The sequence below is a fragment of the Salmo trutta genome, chromosome 4 (genome assembly GCF_901001165.1).
Source record: "Salmo trutta chromosome 4, fSalTru1.1, whole genome shotgun sequence".
Lineage (NCBI taxonomy): Eukaryota > Metazoa > Chordata > Actinopteri > Salmoniformes > Salmonidae > Salmo > Salmo trutta.
In genome coordinates, this window is record NC_042960.1 from 57,744,110 (window position 1) to 57,762,191 (window position 18,082).

Here is an 18,082-nt window from a genome sequence, read left to right on the forward strand (position 1 = left end):
ATGAGCATTGTCTATAGTGCTCTTTTAAAGATCAGTAATCAATGATTTTGTATTTTCATAGATTAAATATCAGTATCATGGGTTATGTCAGGAACAAATGAGAGCAGACAGAAGTCGGATTATAGAAACAAAAGTACTAGATTTCCCCATTGCGATAGCGAATTTACACAGGCAGCTCAATTCTGATCTTTTTCCACTAATCGGTCAGTTGGCCAATCAGAAAAGCTTAAAAAGACCCTACGTGAAAAGATCTGATGTAGTCAAAAGATCAATTAGTGGGAAAAATATCAGAATTTGGTTTCCAGTGTAAACGCAGCCGTATAGAGTCCCAAACTATATCTACTTGTGTTTATTGCAAGTTAAAAGGGTGATTGTGATACAGAGAAACTAACGAGTCGCACCATATCAATGTTCCCAATTAGATGTTCAGTCTAGAACATGTAGCTCTATGACTTGAGGTTGCCAACAACGCACACGCCGACGTATGCACGAAAACGTCCCATCCCACTAGTCATAATTTGTAGCTAGCAATCCAAGCTAGCTAGTTATCCGAAGATGGCGGCTTGTAGACGTGTTCCTCTAATGCTTTTGATGTCTGTCCTTTTGTATATGCATCCCATTCGAGGACAGAAATCTGCGAACAGTGTAATCGCCAATACTGCAGTTAGGGTTAATATCCAGGCTCAAAACCAAGCCGCAGTGCCGGCTGCTGTAAATGGAGGTTCTCCAGTCGTCGCGGCCTCGCCACCTCGTAGACGGACCAGCGGCTGGAAGCTGGCCGAAGAGGGGGCTTGTCGGGAGGACTTGACCAGGCTTTGTCCAAAACATTCCTGGAACAATAACCTGGCTGTGCTTGAGTGCCTCCAGGATAGGAAAGAGGTATGGTGGAGTGAGCGATATTGTGTCCAGAGCTTGGGTGTGGGCTTTACTCAAACTATAACGTTATCGTTAGCTATCCGATGCTAACTTTTAGCCAGCTGGCTACTTGGGTACAAAAATATGTAAAGAAAGTATGGTAATTTATTATTCAATATGCTTCGAGAACGTCATCATTTGAGAAACGTACTGAAAATACGGATTTTTTTTTTTTTACAATTTATTTAGGTCCGTGTTAGCTAGTAAAGTGAAGTCTTCATCACTTAACGTGAACTAACGTTAATTACCTAGTCACCTAGCTAATATCTACAGATGTGCCAAGCTATGGCCATTGGCATTGCTAAATTAGCAATGGTTAGCTTGATCCTCTAATGATATGTTGGGAATCATGCCTAACACATATTTACTGTCTATCAGAGCCAACATTTACAGCAATGTCCTGTTTAGAGGAAGAATAGGCGGATGTAGGAGGAGATTCAAGTGACGGTTTTTAAGCTTCCAGCCAATGGTTATGGATAGGCTTGGGAAAGGCAATATCTACAGTAATCTGTGTTGAGGGACCACCTGTGTTGAGGGACCACCTCTGCCTGGGGCCAGAAAGCTAGAGGTGAGATTCGCTATCCTAATCTGAACCAGTACAACCTGGTCTTGAGGAGACAATTAATATGACGAGATCTCCTCTGACGCTCAGGATCCCATTAGCCGGCTCTGCAAGCGTAATGGTATTACAGCCTTGCATAACGACTGTAATGGTGATTGTTGCTCTGCGAAACTCCATATTTTGGTGAGTACCGAACTTATTTTCACACATTTGTAGAGCTGGGATTTGAATTGACGGATCCTGGACATCAGAGGAGGTCATGTCATTTTCATCGTCTCCTCAAGCCCATGTATTGGTTCAGTCCAAATCCGGTGTTTGCAGAAGGCAGATTTGTATAAGCACCTGAGCCTCAAGACAATGGCCCTGAGAGCTCCAGTGGCTAGTACCTGCAGTTTTCTGGTGTGATGATCATCAGTCACTTTGGTTTGCTTTCCTTGATCGTTAGACATAGACTCTAGACTATCTATTCTAGAACATGTTAAGCCTTGATTTTTTTGGGGGGGGGACAAGGAGCTTGTCTAATGTTAATGACAGGTAGTTTCTCTCATCTCAGTCCTCTTCATTGTGAAATGTATTATTTTATTTATTTTCACCAGATGTTGAGGCCTATTTCAGTGGCCTGTTCATTGAGGAGGCTGGATAGTCATGCAGTCTTGGCTTAGCTCTCTTGGCTGTGGGTAGTTTTGAGGCACACAGAATTTTGCCTGTCTCCAGGCTACTCCTCTCACTGTCAGCCTCCCTGGTAGTTGTGGTTTTGTTTACGTGGTCCATTCACAGAGTAGGGAGGAGGCCATGGCAGTGTGGCTTTACTTTCAGGCTTTGTGGATTGACTCATTTAGTTCTGAAAGTTCTGGTTTGGAATTTTGAAACACTTCTTCAGCTTCAGAGCCCTATACTACGAACGCAGTTTGAGGTGTTGGCGAGGTAACTTTGGTCAACTCTGAGTTCAACTCAGGGTAACCGGTACCACAAAAGTGGCTCACCTTTTTGCCAGGAAAATTGCTATAGCAACGAATCCTTCAGAACTAACCTGCTCCGGAGCAGGCGAACTCAGGACTTCATTAACCCTGAATGAAGTGTCTAAGCCATGAGTTGAGAACCAATGAAATCAGATGGGCCTAACCTTGCAAAGATCACCCCCTTCATTTGAGTAAGACAACAGATTTAAAACATTTGATTAATAAAATATTTTATGTTAAAATACCTAATTTGCCTATCACAACACATTTTAGAAATAACAGCATTTGCTTTTGCACTATTGGATTCAGAAATTTGTGAAAGGCAAACAGACAGCTGCAATCAACCATAGACCTACTGTATAATCCATATATGGCAGTTCTCATTCAAGTTAAGACTGGCTGCCATTGCTAGTGTACCCAATGGGTTTAATCGTCAAATTGCCAGGGTTAGAGGTTCCAAAACCCTACTATGGATTGTCTATGACAACAACCTGTTCCACAGATAGGAGCGATAAGCACACCAAAGACAGCATTAAAGATAAGTAATGAAATAAAGACATTTCTAAAAGCCTAGGCCTAATTTTCAAGAACTTTTCTTTCATTTTGATTTTGGCACAAATGAAAATGTGGCACTAACTTGGCCATGGAGCTAAGAAGAGTTTGGCATTCGACTAGCCATGTGCGACATGCACGCGCAGATATAAGCCTGCTAGAGTTTGTTGCAAGCGGATGAGTGACATCCACTGTCGTAGTACGGATAAAGCCTGAACTAAAATGTGAGGCTAGCTAGCTCTGGAAAGCTGGCTACCACCCGGTTACTCAACCCTGCACCTTAGAGGCTGCTGCCTTATATACATAGACATGGAATCACTGGTTACTTTAATAATGGAACACTAGTCACTTTAAAATTGTTTACTTACTGCTTTACTCATCTCATATGTATATACTGTATTCTCTTCTACTGTGTTTTAGTCAATGCCACTCTGACATTGCTCGTCCTAATATTTATATATTTCTAAATTCCATTTAACTTTTAGATGTGTGTATTGTTGCGAATTGTTAGATACTACTGCACTGTTGGAACTAGGAACACACAATACACCCACAATAACATTGCTAAATATATGTATGTGACCAATAAGATTTGATTTGAAAACCCTAAGTAGATCTAGCTTGCTTAATAGAATACCCCTCAGGGGTAAATTTGAGACATTTTGGAAATTTCTCTCAGGTTCAATCTTTAAAAAAAATATATATATATATATTTGGCTATTCATAGTCTCTAGAGCTAAAATGCATTGTAAGGTCTTAGTTTTGGTAATAACAAGTGTTGTTTTTATTGCAAAAGGCTATTGTCCCACTAACACTAGATTTTCATTTATACTGCCAACTGCTGTTTTGTTTACAGCAAATAGGCCTAAACATTGACGTCCACTCGCCCAGCCTTAGTCACCTGTGGGGAAATATTGATGACATTTCATTGCACGCTGCAAGGAAATCTGTACTACACAGCAGTTTCTCTGCTTGATGTAGGCTAACCTTATTAAACTGCTTTGTTCTCAAATTCACATAAGCTCAAAACCTGTGCAGGCGTGCACTACTTTCATGGTTTCTGAGGTCAAGGATAGGCCTAATGCCCAGTTCAGATACAACAGGCAACATAAGACTCAAGACAAAACTAGCCAATTTTAGAATGTTTTGATGTAGATCCGCTGACTGAAGACCTGGCATTCAGATCAGACAGTTGCCACAGTAACGGTGCCTCTTTACAATGACAACGAAACAAAGTTGCCACTTGCATCAGGGTATTGTATCATGAAATATGTATGCACCAGAGACAGGGCACTTTGACTTGTCAGAGAAATATAAGCAAGCTAGGTTAGCTAGCTGCTTGACTGAACGAGTGTTAGCGCAGTGTTCTCTAACTAGCTAAATGGATCTGTCTTGTTGCAAGACTTTAGCTAAAGATTTGATATGTTGCATTTTGGGAAATCCAGCAGCCGACAAGAGACGTTCAAAAAAACTCAGATCAAGCAAACTGCGCTGCAGTATACCTAGCGGTTAAGGGCATTGGGGCAGTAACCGAAAGGTCGCTGGTTCGAATACCTGAGCCCACTATGTGAATCATCTATGTGCCCTTGAGCAAGGCACTTAACCCTAATTGCTCCTCTATGTCGTTCTGGATAAGAGTGCGTGTTAAATGACTGAAATGTAAATGTAGTAAAATCATGTCTCATGTATCTGAAGTGGGCTTAGGATAACTTTTTAAAGATGATATCACAAAACGTCTTCCATCAGACACATTTCTAAAGTAAAAATCTATACGCATGTAACGGACATTTTTAAGATCAATAAAGTTTATATTCATTTTAGAGTGATTAACAACACAATGTGTAGCATATTTATATACAGTTGAAGTCGGAAGTTTACATACGCCTTAGCCAAATACATTTAAACTCAATTGTTCACAATTCCTGACATTTATTCCTAGTAAAAATTCCCTGTCTTAGGTCAATTAGGATCACCACTTGATTTTAAGAATGTGAAATGTCAGAATAATGGTAGAGAGAATGATTTATTTCAGCTTTTATTTCTTTCATCACATTCCCAGTGGGTCAGGAGTTTACATACACTCAATTAGTATTTGGTAGCATTGCCTTTAAATTGTTTAACTTAGGTCAAATGTTTCAGGTAGCCTTCCACAAGCTTCCCACGATAAGTTGGGTGAATTTTGGCCAACTTGAGTGTGAATATAAAGAGCGACATCTGGAGTGAGGGTCTCGAGGGAGCTGTCTCTGAAGGGAGGTGACATTAATGGCCTGTAGGTGATGTATGTACATTGAGTGAGAAAATGTCAGAGGGAGGAAAAATATACATTTTGAGATTTTTGCCTGATGTACCCACACAACACTGACCATGGCATTGCTTTGTGATTCCCCCTCCCCCCCACAGATTTAGTCCAAAAGTGACTGATATTTAGTAGACTGGTTTACAATGGCACAGAGAAGCTGGGGCTGCATTGGTTAAAAGCAAACATTTTATTTCTGAGATTAAGGTCTGTGCCCAAGAACGCCAAGGTGACCTGTCTAAATGACTATCGCCCCATATGTAGCCATGAAATGCTTTGAAAGCCTGGTCATGGCTCACATAAACAAAGTCATCCCAGAAACCCTGCACCCACTCCAATTCGTATACCGCCCAAACGGATCCACAGATGATGCAATCTCTATTGCACTCCACACTGGCCTTTGACTGGACAAAAGGAGCAGCTATGTGAGAATGCTGTTCATTGACCCAACAAACTCATCACTAAGCTAAGGTCCCTGGGACTAAACGCCTGCCTCTGCAACTGGATCTTGGACTTCCTGACAGGCCGCCCCCACGTGGTGAGGGTAAGCAACAACACATCCGCCACGCTGACCCTCAACACGGGGGGACCTGGAGGGGTGCGTGCTTAGTCCCCTCCTGTGCTCCCTGTTCACCCACGACTGTGTGGATGTGCATGACTCCAACACCATCAAGTTTGCAGAGCATCTTGACTGGCTGCATCACTCCTTGGTATGGCAACTGCTCGGCATCCGACCGCAATGCGCTACAGAGGGTACTGTAGTGTGTACGACCATGTACATCACTGGGGTTGAACTCCCTGCCATTCATCCCCTCTACATCAGGCTGTGTCAGAGGAAGGCCCTAAAAATTTGATATCTCGTATTTTCCTTGCCAAAAAAAAAATGATACCGAAAAGCATTCTAACACAGTTAAATAGTTAACACACATGGACCCAGCAGTCTAAGGCACTGCATCTCAGTGCAAGATGTGTCACTACACAGCCTGGATTCAAACCGTCCGGCCGTGATTTGGAGTCCCGTAGGGGAGGCGTACAATTGGCCCAGCGTTGTCCGGGGTATGCTGTCATTTGTAAATAAGAATTTGTTCTTAACTGACTTGCGTAGTTAAGTAAAGGTTACACACAAACACACCCAACACACTGACCAAATTGTTATTTTGTTGGCATTTATGTATGTCCCCATTACCAGCAAAACATAATATGAACCTATTTCTTTCACTTACTTGCTGTGCTGTTTCGTTGTTCATATGTTCAGTCGTTTCATTCTCAACCAGGATTTCTATGGAACACTGTTTGGGTCTTTGAGTGTCAAAATGTTTTCCTATTTGACACGTCAAATAAGCTTGTTGACCAATCAGGACCTGAATATGACTGCACGTCACATTTAACGCTTTCATACATTTTTTACTTAGTTATTACACATTGATTACAATATCACTCATATTTCATATGTCAAAACGATTCATTGATACGTATGCTATGATGCTGATTAAGTTGTCTCGCGCACCTACAATGCTGGTCATAAAAAAAAAGAAGCTAGCTAGCTCATGGATGCAAACAATGTTCTTCCCCAAAAACATAGCAAAAAGACATCTGTTTCAGTAGATGACACCTAGCTATATAGTTAGGTGTCATCTAAAATAACCCTAATTTATAAGACAGTTCTTATTTGATTAATGGTGGTCAGACCCATCTGTGAAGCTAGCCACAATAGTGGACTTTGCGGTTAGCCTAGAAAATACAATTTTGACATTCTACTTTGTGTTCATTTGCATCACTGTCAATGCCATACTTTTATTTTGAAGGCTTGCCGCAAATTCCACTATTGTGCTTAATCCTTATTGTGGCTTGCTTCACAACACATAAGCCGGTCCGGTCGAGCCTCACTAGCCAGATGGCTGCTTATGACGTTAGGTTTGAGCAACAGGGTTTAATAACTGGCTACCTATTTATTTGCACGAACTTACGTTCAATTTCAATAGGCAACCTAGCTAATACTTACTCACAAGGATTCCTAAATCATTGCTGAGAATAATGAAAATGACTGCAGTTTCTACTGGTAATTGTTTTCAGGCTGGTTGTATTGGTGCTAGCTAGGTACCAAGCTAAAGCTAGCTACCCCAGAGGTTGCGGTTTAACAAATTATGCTTTATTACCAACGCGGTATTGTAAACATCGTTCGTGGCTTGTTTGCAGACTTTTTTTGTACAGCTTTGACAGTGCTACTGTATCTTTTTTGACATGCGAAGACCCAAATGGCGTTCCATAGTATGCATGTCGTGGAGCTAATAGCAGTGACACTATTACTGTGTAACTCCGGTAGGGCAACATCTGAAAAATAGCCCACTTGGTAGTGTGTACCAGTGCTCGACCAGTCGGTGAAAGCCATCACCACCCACAACAGAGAACGGTTGATTGTCAAGGGCAATGAATTCCATTATCTTGGCTTTAATGTAGTTTGCCTTTGAGTTGTCTCGCAGGAATTTTGTTTTGTTGACTGCTCGATCCACACAGCAGACATTGTGGGCTAGTTTAGGAATGCTGTGTTGCACGTATAGCGCAACATTTTACGTGCCGTTGTTACGTCATGTACTTAAGTTATATAGGTATGCACGTCAGCTTTGACATCGGTTTTGCACATTGGCGTTAAACTAGACATCGGCCGATACAAATTTATTTCATAAATTAAAACATGTTTATGTATATTGTGCATCCCTAGTTAAAATAGCTACCCAGACTATCTGCATTGACTATTTTTGCACTAACTCTTTTTGACTCTGCACTCACTGGACTCTACCCACATACTCACACATACAGTACCAGTCAATCAATCAAATGTATTTATAAAGCCCTTCTTACATCAGCTGGTGTCACAAAGTGCTGTACAGAAACCCAGCCTAAAACCCCAAACACCAAGCAATGCAGGTGTAGAAGCACGGTGGCACTCCCTAGAAAGGCCAGAACCTAGGAAGAAACCTAGAGAGCAAACTGGCTCTGAGGGGTGGCCAGTCCTCTTCTGGCTGTGCTGGGTGGAGATTATAACAGAACATGGCCAAGATGTTCAAATGTTCATAGATGACCAGCAGGGTCAAATAATAATAATCACAGTGGTTGTAGAGGGTGCAACAGGTCAGCACCTCAGGAGTAAATGTCAGTTGGCTTTTCATAGCCGATCATTTAGAGTATCTCTACCGCTCCTGCTGTCTCTTGAGAGTTGAAAACAGCAGGTCTGGGACAGGTAGCACATCTGGTGAACAGGTCAGGGTTCCAGAGTCACAAGCAGAACAGTTGAATCTGGAGCAGCAGCACGACCAGGTGGACTGGGGACAGCAAGGAGTCATCAGGCCAGGTAGCCCTGAGGCATGGTCCTAGGGCTCAGGTCCTCCGAGAAAGAGAGAGCATACTTAAATTAAGGACACTGGATAAGACAGGAGAAATACTCCAAATATAACAGACTCACCCTAGCCCCCCGACACAAACTATTGCAGCATTAATACTACCAGTCAAACATTTGGACACACCTACTCATTCAAGGGTCTTTATTTATTTTTTATATTTTCTACATTGAAGAATAGTAGTGAAGACATCGAAACTATGAAATAACTCATGGAATCATGTACTAACCCCCAAAAAATGTTAAATCAAAATATATTTGAGATTCTTCAAAGTGGCCACCCTTTGCCTCTGACAACTTTGCACACTCTTGGCGTTCTCTCAAACAGCTTTGTGAGGTAGTCACCTGGAATGCATTGCAATTAACAGGTGTGCCTTGGTAAAAGTACATTTGTGGAGTTTCTTTCCTTAATGTGTTTGGGCCAATCAGTTGTGTTGGGACAAGGTAGGGGTGGTAAACTGAAGATAGCCCTATTTGGTAAAAGACCAAGTCCATATTATGGCAAGAACAGCTCAAATTAGCAAAGAGAAACGACAGTCCGTTACTTTAAGACATGGACAGTCAATACAGAAAATGTCAAGAACTTTGAAAGTTTCCTGAAGTGCAGTTTCAAAAACCAAAAAGCGCTATGATGAAACTGCCTCTCACAAAGACCGCCACAGGAATGGAAGACCCAGAGTTACCTCTGCTGCAGAGAATAAGTTCATTGGCGTTACCAGCCTCAGAAATCAGCAATTAACTGCACCTCAGACTGCAGCCCAAATAAAAAGTAACAGACATCTCAACATCAACTGTTCAGAGTAGACTGTGTTAATCAAGTCTTCATGGTCAAATTGCTGCAAAGAAACCACTTCTAAAGGACACCAATAAGAAGGGACTTGCTTGGGCCAAGAAACACAAGCAATGGACATTACCACCAGTCTAATCTGTCCTTTTGGTCTGAGTCCAAATTTGAGGTGTTTGGTTCCAAGCGCTGTCTTTGTGAGACAGAGTATGTGAAAGGATGATCTCCGCATGTGTGGTTCCCACCGTGAAGCATGGAAGAGGAAGTGTGATTATGTGGGGGTGCTTTGCTGGTGACACTGTCAGTGATTTATTTAGAATTCAAGGCACACTTAACCAGCATGGCTACCACAGCATTCTTGCACGATCTGTTTTGGGTTTAGGCCCACTATCATTTTGTTTTTCAACAGGACAATGACCCAACACACCTCCAGGCTATGTAAGGGCTATTTGACCAAGAAGGAGAATGATGGAGTGCTGCATCAGATGACCTGGCCTCCACAATCACCTGACCTCAACCCAATTGAGATGGTTTGGGATGAGTTGGACCGCAGAGTGAAGGAAAAGCAGTCAACAAGTGCTCAGCATATGTGGGAACTCCTTCAAGACTGTTGGAAAATCATTCCTGGTGAAGCTGGTTGAGAGAATGCCAAGCTGTCAAGGAAAAGGGTGTCTACTTTGAATAATCTCTAATATAAAATATGATTTTTTTGGGGTTACTACATGATTCCATATGTGTTATTTAATGGTTTTGATGTCTTGTCTATTTTACAATGTAGAAGTAACTTGAATGAGTAGGTGTCAACTTTTGACTGGTACTGTACTTATATTGACACTCCAACACATTCACACTTACACACATTCGCCCACACACACACACTTCCACACCACTCACATACGTTGCTGCTACTGTCTTATCGATCTTATCCTGTTGCCTAGTCAGTTTACCCATACCTAATATGTACATAATTCCCATTAATTGAGGAAGATAACGGAAATACCCCTGCAACTCGACTCTGTCCTGGTACCATGTGTATATAGCCAAGCTAGCATCGCTCATTGTGTATTCCTTGTTACTATCATTTTTGAAATTATTTTTTTTTTTATACAATGTTGGACAAGGCCCTTAAGTTAGCATTTCACTGTTGGTATACACCTGTTAACAATGCATGTGACAAAACATTTTGATTTGAAATTTCATTAGCCTAGGTGTCAGTATGGCCTACATATGGTATCTTGGCTGCACCATTTATCCTATCCCAACAGTGTGGGTTAGGTGTAGCCTACTATTTACTTAGACAGTTTAGGCACATTGTGTCAGTGTTTTTATCGGTACTCTAGACTCTGCTCTGCTAGTGAGGGTGTGAATCACTCCTTATGAATGGGTGAGACTAACAAAATGCTGCAGCAAATGAAGATGGCAGATGGTCCGCAGTGCTAATGTGTGATTAGCATGATAGCGGTACTCAAGCTCTCCTCGCACACATTACTAGACAAGTTGATCTCTGCCAGGGGTAGATAGATGAGAGAGAGGATTCACCGTGGGGTGAATTGGTTGTCACTTTACCAGCTTTACAGAGGGAGATGAAATGCAGTTTGTGAAAACTTGTAGTCTGTGTATTAGGGTTGCACATTTTGGGGAATATTCAGAGGTGGACATTTTCTGTGGGAATTAACGGAAATATATGCTAATTAATATTAATACCATTTAAATGTAGTTTTTTGCATCGGACATATTTACCATATCATATGGAGACAGAAACATGTACCTGACCATAAGTAGACGTAATTGAAAATGATTAAATCCTATCAATAAAAAATAAAAATATTTGGTTACGAATTTAACTTTAATTAGTGAGTTGATTCTTCACATGGGATGATTTCACTGAACAACAAAAGGGAATATTGAATGATCCATCGCATCTCCCAAAATGTTTTCAACATCTGTAAAATGATAACCAAAGCTTTAGTTTCTAGACTGTCTTCCTCTCAGGCTTCCATGTCTTCTCCCTGGACCTCAATGTCCACCTCTTGAACATCAGACTCTGAGGCCTCATCTTCACTGTCACTTTCCAACCTTGTTGAAGATGGCTCGTTGTCAGGCTCAAAAAGCCTCAAATATGCCCGGATGCCCAGCAATTGTTCAACCCTTGTATTGGTAATCCTGTTCCGTGCTTTGGTGTGTGTGTGTGTGTTCCCAAACAAGGACCAGTTGCGCTCTGAGGCGGCTGATGTTGGTGGGATTTGGAGGATGATGGCGGCAACAGGGGAAAGAACCTCAGATCCACAAAGTCCTTTCCACCAGGTGGCTGATGAGATATGTTGGCATGACTGCCATATTGCATCTCCATTCCAAAGCCATTGCTTGGAAGTGTACTTCGTCAGACTGCCAAGAACCCTGCCCTCGTCCAGGCCAAGGTGGTGAGACATGGTAGTGATTACACCATAAGCCTTGTTGATCTCTGCACCAGACAGGATACTCTTGCCAGCATACATGGGGTCCAACATGTACGCTGCGGTGTTTATGGGCTTCAGGCAGTAGTCTTCACGCTTTTTGATGCATTTCAGAACTGTAGTTTCCTCTGCTTGGAGCAACAGTGAAGTGAGCAGGGCAGTGCGGATTTCTTCTTACATCTGCAAGCAGAGTCTGAACATCAGACAGGATGGCATTGTCTCCCTCAATCCGTACAATGGCTACTGCTATAGGTTTCAGGCTGCTTACCACTCTCTCCCAAAATACATCATCCAGGAGGATCCTCTTGACGGGGCTGTCCATATCGGCATACTGTGATTATAGCCATTTCTTGGAGAGACTCCTTCCCCTCCAGGAGACTGTCAAACATGACGACAACACCACCCCAACGGATAGAACTCTATCCAAGATGGCGTTGCAGTCAGACATCTTGTCGTGTCCCATGTATGTATCTTTTTTCTTCGCATATCTTTTAAAAATATTTTTCTAAACCTGAACTTCAGAATACTCTCCTGCAACCCGCCTCACCCAATGTGGTGTGGATCTGCTTTTTTCTAAAGTATTTTTCTTTACATTTGAACCCCAACAGAAGCTAGCTAGTAGTCAGCTAACCACTGCTAGCGGTCATCAGCTAACCTTTAGCTCGGAAAACTCTTGCCAGTTTGCATGACGCGATTCAAACCAGAGCATACTGGACTTATTTTCTCTCCATATCCCCGGATTCCTACCGCAAGCTCTGTATCTTTTCACCTGGATCATCGTAGCTAGCTAGCTGCAATCCGAATGGCTAATCCTGGCTAACGTCTCTGTCCCGAAGCAAGCGCCAATTAGCCTGGAGCTAGCCCATGCTAGGCCCATCTCCCGGCTAGCTGAAGAGGTCCATCAGCCACTCCTGGGCTACAATACCTGTTTTGCCAATTGGCCTGGACCTATTTTACTGCCAGTTCGGAGCCCCACCGATCCTTCATGACTGGACTACCGACGTAATCTGCCCGAGGGGGTTCTTCAACTGGCTACAACGTCACGACATCCCCTGAATGCCCATCTGCTAGCCACGGCCCGCTAGCTGTCTAGAGCATATTGGACTGTTAGCTGAAGAGATCCATTGGCCAATTTCTTGGGCCACTATACCTATTTTGCCAATTGGACTGGACCCCCTTTACTACTCAGAACACTACTAATCCATCACGACTGGTCTGCCGACGTAACCGCACGAGGAGGCTCCGCACAAGGCTATAAGACTTCTTCCGTCGCGACGTCCCTCTAAGGCCCTTCTGCTAGCTTGCTAGCCCCATCTCGCTAGCTGTGTCTCTAGCCAGCCTAACTACTCACTGGACCCCTATGATCACTCGGCTACGCATGCCTCTCCCTAATGTCAATACGCCTTTGTCCATTGCTGTTCTGGTTAGTGATTGTCTTATTTCACTGTAGAGCCTCTAGCCCTGCTCAGTATGCCTTAGCTAACCCTTTAGTTCCACCTCCCACACATGCATTTACATTTTAGTCATTTAGCAGACGCTCTTATCCAGAGCGACTTACAGTAGTGAATGCATACATTTTATTTTATTTTTCCCCCATACTGGTCCCCCGTGGGAATCGAACCCACAACCCTGGCGTTGCAAACACCATGCTTTACCAACTGAGCCACACGGGACCAGATGCGGTGACGTCATCTGGTTTAAATGATATTTCTAGAGACAATATCTCTCATCGTCACTCAATGCCTAGGTTTACCTCCACTGTATTCACATCCTACCATACCTTTGTCTGTACATTATGCCTTGAATCTATTCTATCGCACCCAGAAACCTGCTCCTTTTACTCTCTGTTCCAAACGTACTAGACGACCAGTTCTTATAGCCTTTAGTCGTACCCTTATCCTACTCTTCCTCTGGTGATGTAGAGGTTAATCCAGGCCCTGCAGTGCCTAGCTCCACTCCTACTCCCCAGGTGCTCTCATTTGTTGACTTCTGTAACCGTAAAAGCCTTGGTTTCATGCATGTTAACATTAGAAGCCTCCTCCCTAAGTTTGTTTTATTCACTGATTGAGCACATTCTGCGAACCGGATGTCCTAGCCGTGTCTGAATCCTAGCTTAGGAAGACCACCAAAAACCCTGAAATTTCCATCCCTAACTATAACATTTTCAGACAAGATAGAACGGCCAAAGGGGGCGGTGTTGCAATCTACTGCAGGGATAGCCTGCAGGGTTCTGTCTTACTATCCAGGTTTGTACTCAAACAATTCGAACTTCTTCTTTTAAAAATCCACCTCTCCAGAAACAAGTCTCACCGTTGCCGCTTGCTATAGACCACACTCTGCCCCCAGCTGTGCCCTGGACACCATATGTGAATTGATCGCGCCCCCAATATCTTCAGAGCTCGTGCTGCTAGGTGACCTAAACTGGGACATGCTTAACACCCCAGCCATCCTACAATCTAAGCTTGTACCTACCAGGTACAACCCCAAATTCTTAAACACGGGCACCCTCATAGATATCATTCTAACCAACTTGCCTCCAAATACACCTCTGCTGTCTTCAACCAAGATCTCAGTGATCACTGCCTCATTGCCTGCATCCGTAATGGATCTGCGGTCAAACGACCACGCCTCATCACTGTCAAACGCTCCCTAAAACACACTTCAGCGAGCAGGCCTTTCTAATCGACCTGGCCAGGGTATCCTGGAAGGATATTGACCTAATCCCGTCAATAGAGGATGCCTGGTTATTCTTTAAAAGTGCCTTCCTCACCATCTTAAATAAGCATGCCCCATTCAAAAAATGTAGAACCAGGAACAGATATAGCCCTTGGTTCACTCCAGACCTGACTGCCCTTGACCAGCACAAAAACATCCTGTGGTGTACTGCATTAGCATCAAATAGCCCCTGCGATATGCAACTTTTCAGGGAAGTTAGGAACCAATATACACAGGCAGTTAGGAAAGCAAAGGCTAGCTTTTTCAAACAGAAATTTGCATCCTGCAGCACAAACTCAAAAAAGTTCTGGGACACTAAAGTCCATGGAGAATAAGAGCACCTCCTCCCAGCTGCCCACTGCACTGAGGCTAGGAAACGATGTCACCACCGATAAATCCACTATAATAAATCCCTGCACCTCCCACAGCAACTCGCCCAAGCCTCCCCCATTTCTCCTTCACCCAAATTCAGATAGCTGATGTTCTGAAAGAGCTACAAAATCTGGACCCTTACAAATCAGCCAGGCTAGACAATCTGGACCCTCTCTTTCTAAAATTATCTGCCGAAATTGTTGCAACCCCTATTACTAACCTGGTCAACCTCTTTCATATTGTCTGAGATTCCCAAAGATTGGAAAGCTGCCGCAGACATCTCTAGACCCAAACTGCTACAGACCTATATCTATCCTACCCTGCCTTTCTTCGAAAGCCAAGTTAACAAACAGATTACCGACCACTTTGAATCCCACCGTACCTTCTGCGCTATGCAATCTGGTTTCAGAGCTGGTCATGGGTGCACCTCAGCCACGCTCAAGGTCCTAAACGATATCATAACTGCCATCGATAAGAGACAATACTGTGCAGCCGTATTCCTTGACCTGGCCAAGGCTTTCGACTCTGTCAATCACCACATTCTTATCGGCAGACTCAACAGCCTTGGTTTCTCAAATGACTGCATCGCCTGGTTCACCAACTACTTCTCTGATAGAGTTCAGTGTGTCAAATCGGAGGGCCTGTTGTCCGGACCTCTGGCAGTCTCTAATGAGGTGCCACAGGGTTCAATTCTCGGGCCGACTCTTCTCTGTATACATCAATGATGTCCCTCTTGCTGCTGGTGATTCTCTGATCCACCTCTACGCAGGCGACACCATTCTGTATACTTCTGGCCCTTCTTTGGACACTGTATTAACTAACCTCCAGACGAGCTTCAATGCCATACAACTCTCCTTCTGTGGCCTCCAACTGCTCTTAAATGCAAGTAGAACTAAATGCATGCTCTTCAACCGATCGCTGCCCGCCCGTCCAGCATCACTACTCTGGACGGTTCTGACTTAGAATATGTGGACAACTACAAATACCTAGGTGTCTGGTTAGACTGTAAACTCTCCTTCCAGACTCACATTAAGCATCTACAATCCAAAATGAAATCTAGAATCGGCTTCCTATTTCACAACAAAGCATCCTTCACTCATGCTGCCAAACATACCCTCATAAAACTGACCATCCTACCGATCCTCGATTACGGTGACGTCATTTACAAAATAGCCTCCAACACTCTACTCAACAAATTGGATGCAGTCTATCACAGTGCCAGTCTATCAATGCCCCATATACTACCCACCATTGCGACCTGTACACTCTCGTTTGCTGGCCCTGGCTTCATACTTGTCGCCAAACCCACTGGCTCCAGGTCATCTACAAGTCTCTGCTAGGTAAAGCCCCGCCTTGTCTCAGCTCACTGGTCACCATAGCAGCACCCAGCCGTAACACGCACTCCAGCAGGTATATTTCACTGGTCACCCCTAAAGCCAATTCCTCCTTTGGCCGCTTCTCCTTCCAGTTTTCTGCTACCAATGACTGGATCAAACTGCAAAAATCACTGAAGCTGGAGATTCCCATCTCCCTCACTAGCTTTAAGCACCAGCTGTCAGAGCAGCTCACAGATCACTGCACCTGTACATAGTCCATCTGTAAATAGCCCATCCAACAACCTCATCCCCATACTGTATTTATTTATCTTGTTCCTTTGCACCCCAGTATCTCTACTTGCACATTCATCTTTTGCACATCTATCACTCCAGTGTTTAATCGCTGTATTGTAATTACCTCGCCACCATGGCCTATTTATTGCCTTACCTCCCTTATCTTACCTCATTTGCACACACTGTATGTAGACTTTTTTTCCTACCCTATTATTGACTGTATGTTTGTTTATTCCATGTGTAACTCTGTTGTAATGTGTCGAACTGTGTTGCTTTATTTTGGCCAGGTCACAGTTGTAAATGAGAACTTGTTCTCAACTAGTCTACCTGGTTAAATAAAGGTGAAAAAAAAACTGGTGTTGCTGGGCAGCTTCAATGTGGTGCTCTTATTGTTCTCACTTTGCTGCTATAACTTGATGACCCTTCACATACCTAAATGTTTCCTTGGGTTTCTTGTAGAGTGTATCCATTGTTTTCAGTGCCATGATGTCCTTGAGGAGCAGATTCGATGCATGAGCAGCACAGCCAATGGGTGTGATGTGAGGGTAGGACTCCTCCACTTTAGACCAAGCAGCCTTCATGTTCGCAGCATTGTCTGTCACCAGTGCAAATATACCTTCTGTGGTCCAAGGTCATTGATTACTGCCTTCAGCCCATCTGCAATGAAGAGACCGCTGTGTCTGTTGTCCCTTGTGTCTGTGCTCTTGTAGAATACTGGTTGAGGGGTGGAGATGATGTAGTTAATTATTCCTTGCCCACGATCGTTCGGCCGCCCATCAGAGATGATTGCAATACTGTCTGCTTTCTCTATGATTTGCTTGACCTTCACTTGAACTCTGTATCCACCAAATTGGTAGATAAACCATGTCTGGTTGGAGGGGTGTATGCTGGGCGAAGAACATTCAGAAATCTCTTCCAATACACATTGCCTGTGAGCATCAGAGGTGAACCAGTTGCATACACAGCTCGAGCAAGACATTCATCAGCATTTCTCTGACTACGTTCCTCCATTGAGTCAACTTGATTCCAGGAGGACCATGAGCTGTTGCTATCGATAAGGTGTCTGATTCATCATTTTCACCTCGAATAGAAGTAGAGGGACTTTTGTCAGAGGTAGCTTGTTGTGAGCGCTGAGTGAACTTTAGACCAGATGATTCTGCATCTTTGTTGCGTTATTCACATATGAGTTGGCACAGTATTTGCAAATGTACACAGCTTTTCCAACTACATCATTCTTCTGCAGTGAAATGTCTCCACACATCAGATGGTGCCGGTGGCATTTTCCTGTAAAGATTAGATATAAAAAATAAATAAATATATATATATATATATATATAATACAATTCCAAGTACAGATAAATAGTTAAGCAGTTAGATTAAACAACTCCTTTGTAAGATAAATGTATTAAAATTACATGTGTATGGAAACAAGTGAATTAACACTCAGTTAGCAGGCTTAAGCAAGCTAAA

At 43.2% G+C, this 18,082-nt stretch overlaps 1 protein-coding gene across 1 annotated transcript in view; it reads left to right on the forward strand.

The window, feature by feature from the left end:
* Nucleotides 1-493: 493 nt before the first annotated feature.
* LOC115192698 (Golgi apparatus protein 1) overlaps nt 494-18,082 on the forward strand; it is a 39,390-nt gene continuing 21,801 nt past the window's right edge. Inside the window, exon 1 of the mRNA XM_029751478.1 lies at nt 494-879. Coding sequence (XP_029607338.1) covers nt 556-879 — 324 coding nt within the window. The 5' untranslated portion in view covers nt 494-555. The remainder of the gene's footprint in view (nt 880-18,082) is intronic.